Genomic DNA, 18,145 nt, shown 5'->3' on the forward strand with positions numbered 1-18,145 from the left:
GTCCTCGCACCCCCAGGGCAAACTTGACCTCGTTAGATTGGAAGATTTCTTTTCAGGTAAACTTCTGGATTTGGTTGGCCCATATTTCCTTTGGGGTTTTCACATTTATGTTCATAAGTGAGTGAAGCCTATATTTTTATTTTCTTGTCCATCCTTAGCTGGAGTAAAATCTTCATAAACCTAGTTGGCTTGACTTCTTTTGTTTTCAGGAGCAGATTATCCAAAGTACAGATGATCCATTCCTTGAAATTTTGGTACAACTCATTCATAAAGCGACCTGGTGTGGGTTCACTGGGAGGGGAGATCTTTCATTACCATTTCATCACTAGCTATTCTTTATCACTACTCCTTTCTGCTTCAGTTTACTGATATTTCCCCCTTATTTGGGTAAATACAGTCAGCCCTCTGTTTCCATGGCTTCTGGGTCCACATGTACAGAATGCCAACAGTATTTAAAATCAACCTTAAACATTATAAAACTGAGTTGTATGCTCTAGTAATAGTCCTCTATTGTGCATTTAAACAATTCTTACTTTAAAAAATTATTTTATTTTATTAATTTGGCTGTGCCGAGTCTTACAGCACGTAGAATCTTTAGTTGCAGCATGCAGGATCTAGTTCCCTGACCTGGGATCAAACCCCCTGCATTGGGAGCATAGAATCTTAGCCACAGGACCACTAGGGAAGTCCCAACAATGTCTTACTTTAATTTTTTCAACTAATAAGCTTTTATGTTTGTTTTAAATCTGTGCCAGGTGGCTTACAGAATCTTAGTTCCCCAGGCCCTTGGCAGTAAAAACACCAAGTCCTCCCCACTGGACTGCAAGGGAATTCCCTAAAAACCTTTTACATTGAGCAATAACTTATACACAGAGATATGCACAGATCTGAGGTGTACAGTTCTATGAGTTTTGAGAAATATGTCCATCCATGTAATCACCACCGCTATCAGTACAGACATTTTCATTCATTCCCTTGTGCCCTTTCTGGTCAGTCCTCTCAGCCAAGCAACTGTTGCTCTGGTTTGCGTGCAGATCTTTTACAAACATAAGTTTTTCTCTTTCTTGGATAAATTTCTAGGACTGGAATTCCTGGGTCAGATAGGAAATACACGCTTTTAATTTTGTAAGAAACTGCCAAGTTCCCAAAGTGGTAGTCTTTTTTACACCTGACTTAAAAAAAAATTGAGCTCCACTTATTTTTAATATTAAGAGTGTTAGGAGTCAAAAAAAGAGTTTAGGAGTATGAATCACTGGATATAACGCACTTCATTTTTTTTTTAATGTTTATTTTTATTTATTTCTTTGGCTGTGCTGGGTCTTGGTTGCAGCAGGTAGTATCTTTCATTGTGGGCATGTGGGATCTAGTTCCTCAAACAGGGATCGAACTCTGGTTGCCTTCATTGGGAGCAGAGTCTTAGCTGCTTGACCACCAGAGAAGTCTCTAACCCATTTCGTTTTATAATTGCCTTTTGCCTCCTACTTGCTTGAGGAATTCCACTTCATTGGGCTATTAGGAACTGGGAGTTCTTAGCAGTTTTTCTCTGACTCAGTCATTTTTCTCCTGGACCTTCAACATCTGTGGAATCCCAGGGATGCGTCTACCGTCAGATCACCTTCTCTGAGGCCAAGCCCATGAGGTCGTAGAAACTTGCTGGGAAGGTGCTCCCAGTTCTTGGCAGATACTGAGACTTCTCTTCATGATTCGTTTTCTAGTCTCCTGTCCTGAAGTGAAAAGTTGATTGGAGATCCCCTTTAACAAGATGACTAGTATGGACTTTCTTTCCTGTGCTGGTAAGTCCCAAGGACTTGTTTATCCAAGATAGGACAGAGAGCAATGCCTGGGGAGAGTGAGTCCTTCATCCTGGGCTTCTGGGAGCCCCTGGATCCCCAAGGGTGCCCCATGGGGACAGCTTCACTCCCTCCTTCCTCTTCCTGTGTCTCTCCCTTTCTTTCCGCCCTCTTTTTTAGCCACATCGCTCGGCTAAAATTAAGATGTGGGATCTTAGACGAAACACGCACCCTCTTCATTGCAAGCGTGGAGTCTTAACCACTGGAACGCCAGGGAAATCCCCTAGTTTTCAACATCAAGATAATGTTTTATCTTCACTGTATTGCAGATTCTCATATATTGGAACAGATATTATTTTGTTCCACTGAAATGAATAGGCAGTTTTCAAAAAAAGAAAAAGAAAGAAGATACACATAGATGGCCAAACTATCTGCTGAAAAAAAAAAAATCTCAATTTTCTTCATCAAGACATGTAAATCGGACTTCCCTGGTGTCCCGTGGTTAAGAATCTGCCTGCCAATGCCGGGGCCATGCGTTCAATCCCTGGTCAGGGAACTAGATCCCACATGCTGTGGAGCAACCAAGCCTGTGTGCTGTAACTGCTGAGCCTTTGAGATTAGAGCCCGAGCTTGCTGCAACTAGAGAAAGCCCATGTGCAACAATGAAGATCCAGTGCAGCCAAAAGTAAGTAAATACATTTGTAAAAAGACATGTTAATCAAAACAATGAGACGGCAGTGTTCACCTCTTGGTTTGGCAAAAAGTCTTAAATTTGATAATGGGCTGCCTGGGGAGGGTATGGGGAAACAGGTATTCTTGTGATGTGTTGGAGTGAATGTAACTGTGTGCGTGCTTTTTGGAGAACAACATGGCAAAAGGCATCAATAGTTGTTGTTTTTTCTAACACATAAACTCTTTGCCCTGGCAATTTCACTGCTAGAAATTTACCCTATGGATCATTTGCAAAGGTCCAGCAAAGTTAAATGCATACATATAGTTGCATAGTATGTGATCACAAAACCCAAAATTGTTAGTTTCTTAAACGTCTGTCCACTGGGCAATGCGTTATCTATGATTTGCATGCATGCAGTGAGCACTGCAGCGATTAGGAGACTGGGGAAGACCCGTGTGTGATGATACGAACCAATCTCTACAATATGCTGAGGGATAAAAAGCTACCAAATAGTAAGCACATTCTGATGCTTCTTTGCATGCCTGCATGCTCAGTCCCTTCAGTTGTATCCGACTCTTTGCGACCCCATGGACTGTAGCCCACGAGGCTCCTCTATCCATGGGATTCTCCAGGCAAGAATACTGGGTTGCCATTTCCTTCTCCAGAGGATCTTCCTGACCAGGAATCGAACCTGGGTCTCCTGCATTGCAGGCAGATTCTTTACCCTCTGAGCCACCAGGGAAGGTTATATGTGTATATACGTACAGATACTCACACACACATATGTCAGACTTTGGTCTAAGATAATTTGATTTACAGGGAGCTGTTAACCTTTAGGAAGAGGAAAGTTTTTGATTTTCACTGTGTTTTTCTGGACTCTTCCATTTTTCTGGTGATGGCATGTATTGCTTTTTTATTGTCAGAGGCGTTTTCCCGGGCGTTGTGTAATGGGACATTTTTGTTTTCTTTGTATCACTTTATTTTTCTTACATCTTAAAATTTTTAAGCCAAGGAAAGGGAGCTGTGCTGGTAAGGTAATGTAGTACCTCATTCAATCAAAGGAATCACTGGGCAACCAGGCTGCAGGAGGAGACAAGCACAGCTGGGCCTCAGGAATTTTTGGAGCCAGGGGCTGGGCGGCTGGAGGCCTTTTCTTGTCTCTACTCGTCTTTGTGTATCAGCTGCATTCTCTCTCACTCCATGGAAAATGCAAGGAATGAATGGGGCTGTCTTGCACGTCTACATTTCACATCTTCTACAGCAGAGAGACTGACCCTGAGTTCCTGTTTAACAAAATTCTCAGGAAAAACTTTCTTTGGCCTGGCTTGGGTCAGGTATCCTCCCCTTGGCCCATCAACTCTGGCCAGGGTTGTGGGGGTCGGGAGGGACATCTTTAAGGAGCTGGAAGCTCCTCTGTAGTCAGGTGATTGGACAGGAGTACTTCTCAGTAGAAGGGAGGGTGCTGGGAAGATACACATTCATTTGTTCTTACTTATTCATCCAGTAAACACTTATGGAGCCTGTTATGTCCTGGGCTCTGGGCCATGTGCCGTGAACAAGGAACCCAGCAAGGTCTCAGCCATCTGAGGGTTTAGGTCCCAGAGCCGGAGACAGGCTAGAAATCAGTGTCTGCCACACCCCTGCCCTGTCCTGGCTCATCCAGACCTACTTTCCAGGTCCATCAAAAAAGAGGAGCCCCTCGGTTGCCAGTGGCGGGGCCTCAGCCTGGGGATGTTGCCCCCGTGGGGTGCTGATGGCTGCGGAGCAGAGCTGGCCGCCCGGACAGTGCAGCTGTTTCGAGTTGCCAGCCAAGAACCAAGAGCCGGGAGGTGAAGGGAGTGGCTTCCTGTTGAGCTGAGATCTTTGGCTCCAGCTTGGAAGTCAAGGCGTCTCCAGAAACATAACTGCCAGGCAGCCCACTGAGCTTCTGTGGAATTTTCAGTTGTCCTTTTTATGGACAAAATCAGCAACTTCCCTGGAGGTCCAGTGGTTAAGACTGCAGTTCCACTGCAGGGTCGGGGGTTCAATCTCTAGTCTGGGAACCAAGATTCCATGTGCCTCGTGGCGAAGCCAAAAAAAGTACAAAATCCAGACCTGGATCAGGTGTCTGACTCCAAATCGGCCTCTCCATCCCTGAGGCGATGTTCATCCAGAGCAAACACTGGAAGGATGCTGGCTCAGCTCTGGGCTGGCACTGGCGGGTGGGGGAGGGGCAGGGGGCGGGAGGGTGAGAGCCTCTCCTGGGGACTCCCTCAGGGGAGGATTTTCTGATGTGCTGACTCTGCAGGAGATGCCCCTGGGATTCACTGGTGTGAGCAAGATCTCCACCCGTAAGTTACCACCCCTCTGAGACTCTGCAGTAAAGCCCTCTCCTGGAGAACATGAGAGATGTCTGGGGCCAGTGACCCAGGCTTCAATCCCAGGTTTGGGATTACGATTCCTACTCACTGTCCCTTCACCCCAGGCTACTCTCCTACATGCAGGTTGTTGGTCCAAGTGTGGGTCTGCCCCTTTATGTGTCTTACATGACGTCTATGTGTGTGTGAGAGAGAGAGAGCTGTATTGTTTATACATGATGTAGTGATGGTACTTAAACTGAGGAGTTAGCCCATGGTTTGGAAAACGGACAGAAACCACACCCGGAGGAGGTTGAATGTAAGCCTGAGGACACTGGACTCCGAGGTGGAGAGCTTTTTCGAAGGGCCCTTGTCACCATCAGTCTTGGAAGTGAGACGTTTCAATCCTGGCTGGAAGGGTGTAATGCATCTTCAACTGTGGCTGTGAGAATGGACTCATGACAGGGTGTCCTGGTAACTAGATATCTAGGAGGTGGGCTGGGTTGGTAAGTGATGGATGGCACTGGTCGTGTGGCCATGCCCACCACCCTGGGTAAAGGGGGGCATCTTTGGCCCATTCCAGCACCTTTCTATGCCTGCACCCACAGCCTCATGGCATCAGGCAGCAAAGCCTGAATTGGCTGCCTCTGGAGAGAGGTCAAGGCTGATGTGGGGCCAAGACTAGGGGTGAGATGAGGTGGAAGACACGGGACAGCAGAGACCACACAGTAGGAAGAGGACGTACGAGATAGAAAAAGCAGGCGTGAGAGGAGCCCAGGGCAAAGGCAGCAGCGGTCAGTCCCTGGGCTGCCGTGGGTGCTGACAGTTTTCCGGGCTGTCCCAGTCTATGTGAAAACCTACAGGAGACCTCGCTCGTGAATCTGACTCTTGCAGTGCGAAGAAGCTAAGTGACACGGGACCCTACCCACAGCTTCTGCTTGTCACCTGTGAGGTGTCTTCCTCCTCCTTGGGGCCATGGCTTATTTTTTTTTTTTTTTTAAGATTCTTAATTAGTTGCTTTAGTTTTCGTTTTTTTAAATGACTCAGATTGCTATCCTCTTTTAAGCCTCACTCTATTACTCTTGCTACATACTGAATTCTTCTATTGAAGACTATCACTTAATCCTTATAGCAGAAACCTAGAAACCGGAGTTGCTTTCCACTTCTTTAATTCTCCATAAGGCATCACTATTATAATATCATACATGAATATGTACGTATATATATGTGTGTGTGCGTGTGTGTATATATATATATATGTTTGTTTTAAAAAGTAGAAATGTTCTTCTCAATCATCTTTGTTTGATACAAAGTAGGTGCCCAAGTAGGTATTAATAGTTAGAAATTAAATAAAAGGCCACAAAAACTTCCCAAGGAAGATCATTAAAGAGAAAAATCCTTTTTTCCTCTTATTACAGCTGGCCTTTGATGCATGCCAGGTAAGAAAAAAAGGAATACTGCAGGGTGATGGGAAGACTGGACCTTTCCCATTTTTTGGGTTGTAGCTGAACTTCTATTGGCGGTTCTAGTAAAATATATAACTCTTCGTTTGTTCTAGGCAAGTCCTTCTTTCGGGTTTCCTTCAGACACTGCCTTTACTCTCCCATGAGAAAATGAGGATTCAGAGATTTCAAATAGCAAGATTCTGGTTGGGTAGCAGTCTCTTGAAATCATGAGCTGGCTATGTAGAGGGAAAAGTTATGGAAGACTGGCAGGAGAGGGTGAGAGAAAAAGAGAAATGTATCTTCTTCTTTGGGAGCACAGGAAGAAAGCAAGTTTTTCAAAGTCGTTGCCGGTATCTCATGAAGGCCCAGGCTGCTACCATGGTGAGGGCAAACACTGGCACCAGCACCATAGTTATGGGAATACCACTTGGCTCCCCTTCGCCTTGAGGTCCTATGGGCCCATTCTGCACCTGTAACCTGTGCTGCACTCTCAGGGACACAGCATAGCCTGCATTACGGAAGGGGTCCACAGCATCCTGGTGCAGCAGGTTCTTTAGGTCTTGGCCGTTGACCGAGAGGATCTTATCACCCTCCTGGAGCCGCCCATCCAGGGCTGCAGCCCCGTTCTCTTTGATGCGGCTGACGAAGATGCCACTGTTGTCGGAGACATACTGCTGATCTGTCCCACCGACGATGTTGAAGCCCAGCCCTGACGGTCCTCTGGTGAGATTGATCTCTTCCTCGGTAATCAAGTAATCCACTCTTCCGTTCATATTTTAATCTCTGGCTTCCCGACCGGGGTCAGCGAGGATCGGTGCAGGTTGAAGGTGAGAAGCACTACCGGCAGCAGCCACAACACCGCACTTTCGGCCATGGCTTATTCATCTCTCTAACCAGAGCATCTGGCCCTGTGCAGGGAAACCTGTCGGTGCCTATTAATGTTTGAATAAATAGCTGCATTTATCACAACAGTCCTTGGCCCAGCCTTCGTCCAGAGGTTGTGGAATGAGCAGCAGTGCAGATTTTAGAGCCGGTACCCATATCAGCCATGTGCAAGGAGGTGAGCTGTGCCAATGAGATTCTTTCTGGGCGACTGAAGTCTAAAATGAGCAATGAAAAGGCATTACCAGGAGGAGCTGAGGTTTCAAGGGTGTGTGGGGAAATGGAAAAGCTGTGTGGACCCTCAATGTAAGGTTATGAAGGACCTTACAGGACGAGAAAGGAGACCCCAAAATGGTGAATGTGAAACGGTTCTGTGGCCTGTAAAACGAACACAGGTGTCCATGATCAATAAAGCTGACTGTAAGTCTCAGGCGTCGTTGCCAATCTACTTGTGTGACTATAAGAGGGAGAAGAACCTTTGTGTTCTTCTACAAGTTAATCACTAACGGGATGTTGCCTCTAAGCTTAAATTACCCATAATGGACCATCTCTGGGACACTTGTCACCCAGGTAATGAACACTAAGCTAAAATACCTTCGTTTAGCTCACGAGGAAGCATCTTCCTGACCAGGCCCATCTGTGAAAGACTGAAGGCAGGAGGAAATCCCTCCTGGAGTCTGGCCAGAACCAGGGCCTTACTCCCTCCTCTTTCAGTGTTAAAAGAAGCCTGGATTCTAACTCAAGGAAGATGGTTCATAAGGACACAAGTCTGCCATCTTCTCAGGCTGCCATTCCTTACCCCAACAACTTGTCACTTGATTTATTGACCTATTATATGGCAAAGCAGTATGAGCAGCCAGTCTTGCTGCTCATGGCCAGCCAGCTCTGGTTGGGGGATTTTGGGGGTAAGGCCCTAGCAGCTGCCCGGACCACTCGTCCTGAGGATCTTCCCCTTAAAATTCCCTGAAGCTTCTCTGGCTGTCCCAGCTCTTAGCGGGTGGAGCAAGGAATCAACATCTCATGCAGTAGGTAAGTCACTCCATGTAACAACTGGAGATCTTATTTCTTCTCCATTTAGGGCTTCTTTCCTTTAGAATAAGACAATTTGTATTTGAGTGGAGCGTGTGTGTGTGCTCAGTCGTGTCTGAGCGATGCCATGGACTGTAGAGCCCACTTTGTAGAGCCCACTATAGGCTCCTCTTGTCCATGGAATTTTTCAGGCAAGAATGCTGGAGTGGGTTGCCATTTCCTACTCCAGGGGATCTTCCCGACCCAGGGACCGAACACTCGTCTCTTGCATCTCCTGCATTGGCAGGCAGACTCTTTACCACTAGCGCCACCTGGGAAGCACATTTGAGTAGGGCACCATGTTGGAAAGAGGATAAGAGGACATAGTTGATGGACTTTTATGCAATTTGTGTGAATTGGTTTGTTTATTTGGATGCTGACATTTGTGTGTGCTGTTTGTCTGTCTTGTATTTATGTCTTGAAGAAAAATGGGGAATGGGGAGTTCCATGGTGATCTAGTGGTTAGGATTTGATACTTTCACTGCTGTGGCCCAGTTCAGTCCCTTGTTGAGGAGCTGAAATCCTGAAAGCCATGTAGTGTGGCCAAAAAAAAAAAAAAGGGAAATATTTCAACTATGCCTGAAGAAAGTCCTCAGAGGCGTATTTTGGATAAGTGGTCTGATTACAGCTATGAAACCATGACTAAGAAGTTGAAAATGTATGGCCCCAGTACCTGCTAGGATCTCCTCAAGGGGTTCATTATGTGGGGTTATCCTGGGACCCTGTGTACCATGTACTGCTGTCTTTGCTTTGTTAATTATATCACGTGTGGTCTCCCGTGTCATTGGTATCTGTTAAACCCCAAGACCAGACTTGAGGGTTTATTTAGGGTTTTTGGTTTACCCTTTAGGTTTTTGGTTTCATATTGTTTTGGTAGCATTTCTCCAGTTACAGCCAAATCAGTTTTATGATATTTGAAACTTCTACTGATGTCGAATGGAGGAAAGGAATAGAAAAAGTCTATTCTTGTCTAAAAGTGGGACATTCCCAGGGGCGAAGAGAAAGATTCCACTTGGTTCCTAAAAATCAACAAAAGCCCTGCCCCAGAATTCAGTATGGTTGGTTGATGCTAAGACAAAAAAGCATTCTTTGTATTGTTAAAGATGACGACTTGCTATATGGTTTTACAGCAGTTTTTGAATAGCTCCATAGCTATTCTGTGAAGAAGCAAGGAAAAATGATGGAATCCTCTTATGTTGTGTGGCTCAGTGGTAAAGAATTTGCCTGCCAATGCAGGAGACCTGGGTTCGATCCCTGGGTCGGGAAGATCCCCTGGGGAAGGGAAAGGCTACCCACTCCGTTCCTCTTATATGCAAGCTCTTGTGCTACTGCATTCAGGGTGGGAAAATGTCAGACAGTCGTTGTTGTTCAGTTACTAAGTCATGTCAGAAACCCAAGGGTGGGACTTCCCTGTGGTTCAGTGGCTAAGACTCTGTGCTCCCAATGCAGGGGCCTCAAGCTCCGATCCTTGGTCAGGATGCTAAATCCCACATGCTGCAACTAAGAGTTCAAATGCCCCAACTAAGACTCGGTGCAGCCAAATAAATATTTTTTTTAAAAAAGAAAGAAACCCAAGGGTAGGGTGAGGGAATGTTGCTCCAACCTTTGGTCCAGCTGGCTGTCCCAGCTGCTGCATTGTTATGCCACTATACACACCCCTTCCACCATCGCTTGCTCCTATTTGGCCCCAATTCTAATTCCTGAGTCTGGGGCTCAGAATGTGGTCAGACTGGCTCTTTTTCCTTATAGGGATCAATTGGAAAATCCTCTGTTAGTTCCTGAGGCACAGGGACCTGGTCTAGTATCAACAGCTAAGACTCAGCAGGGAACCCAATTTGGGCCAGACGCCACTCCCTGGCAGAGCAATTTGCTTTGCACGTTATCCCCCATTGACTGTGGGGAATTGTACTAAGGAAGAACCTTTTGTGTTCTGTTACGTTAATCACTAAAGAAACATTGCATGTAAGCTTAAATTATACATAATGGCCCTTCTCTGGGAACCCTGTCTCTTAGCTAATGAGCATTAAGCTGAAATACCTTTGTTTAGCTCACTGGAAAACATCCTGACCAGGCCCACAGGTAAGTGGCTGCAGGAAGGAAGACATTAACACATCCCTTATAGAGTGTGGCTGGAACCAGGACTTGGCCACGTCCCACCCCCCCAAAACCACTTAAATAGAAAAGAAACCTGACTTCTGATTTAGAGAAAATAGTTCATTGAGACACTAGTCCACCATCTTCTCCATCTGCTGGCTTTCCAAATAAAGTTGCCCAACAACTTGTCTTTTGATTTATTGGCCTGTCATGTGGCAAGCAGCAGGAGCTTGGACTCAGTAACATGACCTGGACCTGACCTGGAGTCCTCTTTGATACGTTTAGGGCAATGGCAACTGTTTTGCTGTACTGGTGTGAGGCTTCCTACCCCATAAGGAAACACACGGGAAATTTCTTAAAGCAGATTCCTGGCCCCTCCTCTGTGTCATCTTACTAAACTGGGATTCTTTGGGGATGGAGCCTAGGAAACTGCATTTTTAACAAGCATCTCCAGTGATTGATTAGGGGGTGGTCCAAGGAGATTTAGGAAAGACTGAAAGGTGGGTTTTGAATGAGGTGGGGCAGACAGTAACTTTCAGATGTGGCCACAAGGTGGCAACAGAGAGATGGAAAACGGGGATCTCTGTAGGTGACCACCCAGACAGAGCTGCAGGTGGGCAGACACTGGGACTGGCTCTGGGAGGAGGTGGGCCCTGTACTGTGGCACCGTCTCTTTTGCCATGTGGAGTTTGTTATTGCAGCCTAATCCCCTGTGGCTGCCTGTCTCATTACCGGATCTTTATGGACACTCTGCTTCTGCCGAACTCTGCTGGTGGAAACTGCATTTGTGTGACCTTGGCTGGGCTATGGGTGGTGCTGAGTGTAGCAGGCAAGGGATATCACCTGTGCAGGGCAGCTGACTCAGAGGACGCCAGTGCAGTGTTGAAAGCAGGACCTTCCACACCCCCTCTGCCAGGTCTGTGGTTCCAGGTGTTCTTAAAGGATCTGCCCACCAGCATCGGGCCTGCTCCAGTCATGAGAGGATCAGGGCTGGGGCTGGACAGCTGGCCGAAGCCCAGGCAGACAGGCTGGGATGGGGTGGGGGCAGGGAACTCAGGATGGGGCAGCTGCCTCTGGAAGCAGCCAAGATGTCCCTGGCTGCAGTAGGGGTAGTCAGAGCCCGGAACTAACACCCTCCTCCCCCTCACTCATGCACCCTGGCCTGCCCCCTTCGGAGACTGCCAAAGCTCAGAATAACCTGGGGGACCAGACAGCGAAATGGCAGGGGCTCTGCTCTGCGCCCTGCTCCTCTTGCAGCTCCTCGGTATGGGCCAGGGTCGGGGGAAGAGGTGGAACACCCACGCGCAGGACACTGACATAAAGGGACAGGACAAAGACCGACTGAGATGTAGACAGACATATTTGGTCCCCAGGCACAGTATCACTAGTTCGGGAGGCAGACATGGGAAAATATACAGCCTCAGAGACAGAGAAGCAGAGACCTGTAGACCCGGAGGCAGAGCGGGGCGGCTCCTCAGCCTCTCCATGTCCTGACCCTGCTGCTTCGCCCCATCCCCAGGCAGAGGTGAGGGGAAGAATGAGGAGCTGCGCCTTTACCACTACCTTTTCGACAACTATGACCCAGGACGCCGGCCAGTGCAGGAGCCCGAGGACACTGTCACCATCTCCCTCAAAGTCACCCTGACCAATCTCATCTCCCTGGTAAGATACCCGCACCGGTACATGCCATCTCGGAGCCTAAAATCCCACTTCTGGCCCCAAGCTCTCAACTCTCTCCTAAAGCTATCCCCCATCATCTTCATCTCCCACCCACAGAACGAGAAAGAAGAGACCCTCACCACCAGCGTCTGGATTGGAATCGTGAGTCGAGGCTGGGGAACAGCGTGAGATCTAGGGGGCCCTTTTCTCCCAAACACCTCACAGGCAGCGCCACGCACGTCCTTCCGTCCCCTCCCCCGCCCCTAGGACTGGCAAGATTATCGACTCAACTACAGCAAGGGCGACTTTGGGGGCGTAGAAACCCTGCGGGTCCCTTCAGAACTTGTTTGGCTGCCAGAGATTGTGCTGGAAAACAAGTGAGGACCGAGCCAGACTGGAGCGAAGCCGAGGTCTGGGGAGGGGTGGGGGCTGGGCTGGACCTGGCTGGGGCAGGGGTGTTGCTTGGGGGGTGTGGGAGCCGCAGATCTGGGCCAACTCTCGGTTTCCTGGAGCCCACAGTATCGACGGCCAGTTCGGGGTGGCCTACGAGGCCAATGTGCTGGTCTCCGAGGGCGGCTACGTGAGCTGGTTGCCCCCGGCCATCTACCGCAGCACCTGTGCCGTGGAGGTCACCTACTTCCCTTTCGACTGGCAGAACTGCTCGCTCGTTTTCCGGTGGGAAGACTTGTTCGCAGGCCCGGACAATTGAGGGATTAAGGGGTGGGGCCAGGTGCGCAGGGGCGGGGAGACCTCTAACCCGGGGCGGGGCTTTGTGCTGGAGGTGGGGCTAGGCATTAGAAGGAGATAGCGCGCTCTAGCGGATGAGAAGTAGGGGTGGAAACCCAGGCTTGGAGGCGGGGCCTGGGTGAACGGGTGGAGCGTGATTCCCCTGCCAGAACCCAGCTTCCAGCGCGGGGCCTGAGGCCCGGGTCCCAGCCTCTGGGGTCGGGGTCCGGATCCTGGCTCTGCAGCTCCCAGACGTACAATGCCGAAGAGGTGGAGTTTGTCTTTGCGGTGGACGACGAGGGCGAGACCATCAGCAAGATCGATATCGACACCGAGGCCTATACTGGTTAGACTCCCCTCCTGCTCCGAAAAACCCGCTTCTAGACGTGTCCCGAGAGGGGACTTGCACAGTGGGGTTGCCCTGGGCCCTCGATGCTGGCACTGACTTTGACAGCCCTGCTTTAACTTGAGCCTTCCCTGAAATCATTCTTGATTGTCGGCCTAGTACTCCTTCCTCCCTTGTAATGGTTCCTTAAGCTCCCTGGGAACGCCCCTTTCTGACCCAATTACCAGTCCACCTGCCCTGGCCCAGATGGCTTTCATCCTCTCCTCGCCTGGCACTGCAGGCCCCCCACCCCCCTCCGTCAGATGTGGGGACGGAGAGCAGAGGAGGGCGCCACATTCCCCGAGAGCCAGCTAACCGCGCTTCCCGTCCCGCAGAGAACGGCGAGTGGGCCATCGACTTCTGCCCCGGGGTGATCCGCCGCCACGACGGTGACTCTCCGGGTGGCCCAGGGGAAACTGACGTCATCTACTCGCTCATTATTCGTCGGAAGCCGCTATTCTATGTTATTAACATCATCGTGCCCTGCGTGCTCATCTCGGGCCTGGTGCTGCTCGCCTACTTCCTGCCCGCGCAGGGTATGGAGTCGCCTAGACCCCAAACCCGGGCCCCCTCCTGGGGGGCGGGGCCTGTCCTCACCAGGCACTCCCTCCAGCCGGCGGCCAGAAATGCACCGTTTCCATCAATGTCCTGCTCGCCCAGACCGTCTTCTTGTTCCTGATTGCCCAGAAAACCCCAGAGACATCTCTGAGCGTGCCGCTGTTGGGCAGGTGAGGGGCGGAGAGGATCCAGGCAGTGGCTACGCGGGGCGTGGCTAGCGTGAAGGGCGGGGCCAGGGGGTCTCAGTGGAGAGGGCAGGGCCAATACCTAAGGACTCCGAGTAGCCTTAACTATATGGTCTCCACCTGGACTTTATTTGGACATGGGGCAGGGCTGGGATCGTAGTGGGTTCTTCGGTCCCCCGTCCTCTGCAGTGCTGCTGGACGCCAACTTGAGGTCTCCGGAGTATCTCTGCAGGGGGTGGGCCGGTTCAGTGCCACCCAGCCGGGACTCCTCTGGCCCCCAACTCTTCCCTCATCTTGAACTCACCGGTTCCCCAGGGGTTCCGAGGTCCAGCTGGCGTTGCCACTGTTGCAGGAATGAGGCGGACCCCTGTAGACCTCGTCCACACAGGCACAGCCAGGCCCCCTGGAGCAGGAGCCGGGCGCTCGCGCCTGCTGCAGCCCCCACTTGCAGAGCCCCCTGCCCCGCGGCCTGGGCTACCCGGGCCAGGGCTCCACCCGGATCCCCAGCGTCTGGGCCCGGACCAGGGCCGCAGTCTAGTCGCCGTAGCTCCTGCTGCACCCACAGGGCTGAGATCTGTAGAGGGGATACAGAAGTTGGTGGGAATGCAGAGGTCTCTGATCCTCGATCTCCTTCCCCGACTCCCTCCTCTGCGCCCCGCCCCCGGCGCCCCACCTCTAACAAGGTGGCCCCGAAGTTCACTACGCTGGCCGCGGCTTCTCTTAGCACTAGCCCCAGGGTGGGCTTCCGGGCAGGCGGGTTCTCCGGCTCTCGAGGCTCCAAGGACTTCAGTTCTCTGAACCTCTGCTCCAGATATTCATGGGCTGCGGCCGCAAGGAGCTCCAGGGAAGACAGAAGCGGGGGCTGGAGGGCCACCTGGAAAGGCACAGGGGCAGCGGGGTCATCGGGACATAGGGCAGAGGTCACGGGAGGGGGGAGGGCGCTGGAAACCTTCCCAGAGCGTCTCCAGGTGCAGCCCTTATGGGTATCCATGTAGGCGCACCTCCGTGGAGCTGTGGAAGTGGTAGACCCACAGTAGGGTTTCCAGGGAACTGGGGGTCCCCTTCATGGTTGCCACTGGCCGTGCGAGGGCGGGGGGAAAGACCGGGCCGGGGGGCCGACCGTCTGGCCCCGCCATGAGGAGCTGCTCCACGCCTGCGGAGAGGTGCGTTTGTGAGGTCAGAGGACCTGTGGCCTCTCTGTGGCTCGTGGGCAGCGGGGAGGCTGTGACATCACGAACTCTGGGCTCCTCAGGTACCTCATTTTCGTCATGGTGGTTGCCACACTCATTGTCATGAATTGCGTCATCGTGCTCAACGTGTCATTGCGGACGCCCACCACTCACGCCATGTCCCCGCGGCTGCGCCACGTAAGCACCGGGTGGATGGGCTTGGGGCAAGAGGTGGGGCTTCAAGCTAACCTCGCCCCGCTCCGCCCACCCCAGGTGTTGCTGGAGCTGCTGCCTCAGCTCCTGGGCTCCGGCGCGCCGCCTGAGATCCCCCGGGCTGCCTCGCCCCCAAGGCGGGCGTCGTCCCTGGGCCTCCTGCTCCGCGCGGAGGAGCTGATACTGAAAAAGCCGCGGAGCGAACTCGTATTTGAGCAGCAGAGGCACCGGCACGGAACCTGGACCGGTGAGCGGACTAGCCCGAGAGGACCAAGGGGGGCGCCTTCAAGGGCGAGGCTCTTGATCACCCACCCCAGGTCGCCCCCACCAGCTACCCTCTGCCAGAACCTGGGCGCTGCCGCCCCCGAGATCCGCTGCTGTGTGGATGCCGTGAACTTCGTGGCTTCAAGCACGCGGGACCAGGAAGCCACTGGCGAGGTGGGGCCGGAGCACGGAGGTGGGGTGGAGCCCTGGGGGGCCTCGCCATCCCAGACTCTTGCGCAGCTGGCTCCTGCAGCTTTTAGGGACTCAATTTGTGCCCACCCCTTCCCCAGGAGGTGTCCGATTGGGTGCGCATGGGGAAGGCCCTTGACAGCATCTGCTTCTGGGCCGCTCTGGTGCTCTTCCTCGTGGGCTCCAGCCTCATCTTCCTCGGGGCCTACTTCAACCGAGTGCCCCAGCTGCCCTACCCGCCTTGTATGTAGGCCTGAGGCCACAGCCACACCAAGAATTCCCACCCGTCTCCAGGAGGATATTTGAAAAACACCTTGCTGCCACTGCTGTATTACTATCCTTTCCCACTGCCAATGATAAATCTGTATTCAGCGTCACAGGAGTCATGTGTCTGCACGTGTGTGGGTTCGGCCACCTGGCTGGCATCAGAAAGAGCTGCAGATGGTGCAGGCAGTCTCCCGCATGTCAACCCTCCAGAAAGCAAGAACCACTCTCACTTCAGTCTTCCTGCCCTCCCAGTTTTTCTTGGGCCCCAGTCCCATGTGATCCTCTAGCCCTGTGAGCCTCTCAGAGGCTAAACAGGAGAGACCTGTTTGCAACACTTGCACATCGAGAAGCTGAAGCCAGGCACCTCTGTGGTCTGGCCAGGCTGGAGTGGGTAGGAACCAAATGGTCCCAGCTCAAGGTCCACAGGTTTAAGGCTGAGGATGCCTGGGCCTTCCCTTAGTTGTTTCTTATAGGTTCTCTTAGCCCAGCACTGCCCATCCACCCCCTCTCCACTAAGACTCAGGGACTACAGATTCCCAACCCCTTCATCCCAGCCATGTTGGTGGGCCCTGGCTAGAACCCGGGATGATGAGAGAAAACAGAGTAACCTAGGTCCTGAAGTGGTAGGAGCTGGTTGAATTGTCTTTATTAACAAACGAGATCTCCAAGGCCACTACATTGAGGAGGGGCGGGGGCAGGGAGGGGGCGGGCTACTTGCTGCTCACACTATATACAGATGCAAGCAAGGGGGGGAGAGGGTGAGAGCTCCCTGCTCCCCCCTCCACCGGGGAAGGGCAGAGGCTAGAAGAGATGGGGATTGTAAAGGGGTAAATGTTTTGGCTGGCGGGATCCCCCCTCCATTCCCTGGGGTTTGGGGGGAGGGTAATCATTAAAGTGCTTTCAGAAAATGAGGAAATGGTCCCTGCCCCTGGAGTGGCTGGTGACCCCCCTAAAACCTAGGGCCCAGTGACCCCCCCCAGGGTCTGGTACATTCAAGGGGGGAGCCGGCTCCCCTGACGTGCAAATGATGGGGCCCAGGGCCCTACCAAGTCAGCAGCAGTGGGGTATGGGGTCCAAGCCCCAAGCACTCTCCTTGTAAGTGGAGAAAGGGGGGTGGGGCTAGGCCCACTCAGTTCTTGGTAAGGGGAAGCTGTGCCTCTCCCTGGAAGTTGGGACAGGCACAGTTTTGGGGAGAGAAAATGTTGGGGAAGAGGATGGTCACGTGATCACAAAAGCATCAGGGGTCAGAGGTCACGTTCCCAGCAGGCTCCAGTGAATCAAACCAGTAAAAGCAAAAGCCCAGGGAGGGAAGAGAAGGGCGGCCCGAGGAGTCTGGCTGTGGGGGGTGAGCTGGTCCACAGAGGCCAGCCCAGCCCAGGGCCCCGTCACCAGTTCATGATGCAGTTACGGTTCAAGGTCATGAAGTAAACTTGGCTGCTGCCCCCGGAGCGGACCGAGGCGAAAAATACCTGGGTGGGGAGGAGAAGAAGTCACCAGGGTGAGTGGGGCAGCCACGATGGAGGTGCCTCAGTTAACTGGGAGAAGGGAGAAACTGCAGGATTTAGTCCCGCAGAGTGCCCCCATTCCCTTCCAAAAGGCAGGAACACGTGGCATGAAGGAGCCCAGACTTCTTAGAGACTGAAGGTGGGGGAAGGGCAGGCTGCCTCTCAGGAAGACCTATAACCACCCCTCCCCCAGCTCTGCCCAGGCACCCAGGTAGGGGTGGGGATGGGGCCCACGCTGTACAGGAGCCTGGGCGGCTTATCACTCCCACCTTGTCATTCCGCTCACACAGGAACTTGAGCCTCTGGGCTCGTTTGTGCATGAAGACCCCATCCAGGTGGCCTGTCTCCACAGAGCGGATCTCAATGGCTTTCTCTCCCCAGCCCATGATCTGGTTGGAGCAGATGTAGGCTGTGGGGGGAGCAGAGAGGGGTCATAAGTGGGCTACAGCCCGGCTGGCTTGGGGACACAGGCCAGGGGGGCAGACCCCTCACTCACCCACAGAGGTGGGCATCTCTCCCCACTGCAGCACCACGTCCTTGATGATCCGGCCGTACGTGTTGACATAGACACCCTCATCCTCGTAGCACAGCAGCATCTCCATGCCGTCCGTGTTGGGGAGGAAGATGATGGCGTGGGGTGTGATCTGGCTCTGGATCTGGGAAGGAGAAAGTGGGTGGGAGGCCCCAAGGCTGGGCCCAAGCTGGGGGCCCCACTCCGCCCGCAGCCCTGCCAAGCT

General features: G+C 52.1%; 4 protein-coding genes across 24 annotated transcripts in view; 1 reads left to right on the plus strand and 3 right to left on the minus strand.

Moving 5' to 3' along the window:
* Positions 1 to 5,951: 5,951 nt before the first annotated feature.
* On the minus strand, positions 5,952 to 7,112 carry LOC105607817 (synaptojanin-2-binding protein). The gene has a single exon (XM_042255605.1). The coding sequence runs from the start codon at positions 7,015 to 7,017 to the stop codon at positions 6,580 to 6,582; it is 438 nt and encodes a 145-aa protein (XP_042111539.1). The 5' UTR covers positions 7,018 to 7,112; the 3' UTR covers positions 5,952 to 6,579.
* A 3,763-nt stretch (positions 7,113 to 10,875) lies between these two features.
* Positions 10,876 to 16,013, plus strand: CHRNE (cholinergic receptor nicotinic epsilon subunit). 6 transcript variants are annotated; one of them, XM_042255602.1, is made up of 12 exons: positions 11,479 to 11,552; positions 11,808 to 11,950; positions 12,032 to 12,109; positions 12,215 to 12,324; positions 12,467 to 12,622; positions 12,919 to 13,019; positions 13,394 to 13,594; positions 13,672 to 13,786; positions 15,054 to 15,168; positions 15,244 to 15,430; positions 15,515 to 15,621; positions 15,738 to 16,013. In XM_042255602.1, exons 1-12 carry the CDS (start codon positions 11,507 to 11,509, stop codon positions 15,885 to 15,887), a joined length of 1,509 nt encoding a protein of 502 aa, XP_042111536.1. In that variant the 5' UTR covers positions 11,479 to 11,506; the 3' UTR covers positions 15,888 to 16,013. The 6 variants fall into 6 exon arrangements, with proteins under 6 accessions (XP_042111525.1, XP_042111536.1, XP_014954083.2 ...); XM_015098597.3 differs by having other exon boundaries at positions 12,065 to 12,109; XM_042255597.1 differs by having other exon boundaries at positions 15,244 to 16,013.
* C11H17orf107 (chromosome 11 C17orf107 homolog) lies at positions 13,910 to 16,877 on the minus strand. Of its 3 annotated transcripts, XM_042255604.1 has the most exons (4): positions 14,803 to 16,877; positions 14,475 to 14,675; positions 14,106 to 14,375; positions 13,910 to 14,027 (listed from the first exon to the last, which is right to left on the minus strand). In XM_042255604.1, exons 1-4 carry the CDS (start codon positions 14,935 to 14,937, stop codon positions 13,929 to 13,931), a joined length of 705 nt encoding a protein of 234 aa, XP_042111538.1. In that variant the 5' UTR covers positions 14,938 to 16,877; the 3' UTR covers positions 13,910 to 13,928. The 3 variants fall into 3 exon arrangements, with proteins under 3 accessions (XP_042111538.1, XP_027830873.1, XP_060251348.1); XM_027975072.2 differs by having other exon boundaries at positions 13,910 to 14,375; XM_060395365.1 differs by having other exon boundaries at positions 14,106 to 14,675.
* The window catches only part of MINK1 (misshapen like kinase 1), a 46,486-nt gene continuing 44,865 nt past the window's right edge, over positions 16,525 to 18,145 (minus strand). For all 14 annotated transcript variants that reach the window (XM_027975028.2, XM_027975027.2, XM_027975030.2 and 11 more), the window contains 3 exons: positions 17,905 to 18,064; positions 17,678 to 17,817; positions 16,525 to 17,372 (listed from right to left, as the gene is read on the minus strand). In XM_027975028.2, coding sequence (XP_027830829.1) covers positions 17,289 to 17,372; positions 17,678 to 17,817; positions 17,905 to 18,064 — 384 coding nt within the window. In that variant the 3' untranslated portion in view covers positions 16,525 to 17,288. The remainder of the gene's footprint in view (positions 17,373 to 17,677; positions 17,818 to 17,904; positions 18,065 to 18,145) is intronic.

The sequence above is a fragment of the Ovis aries genome, chromosome 11 (genome assembly GCF_016772045.2).
Source record: "Ovis aries strain OAR_USU_Benz2616 breed Rambouillet chromosome 11, ARS-UI_Ramb_v3.0, whole genome shotgun sequence".
Taxonomy (NCBI): domain Eukaryota; kingdom Metazoa; phylum Chordata; class Mammalia; order Artiodactyla; family Bovidae; genus Ovis; species Ovis aries.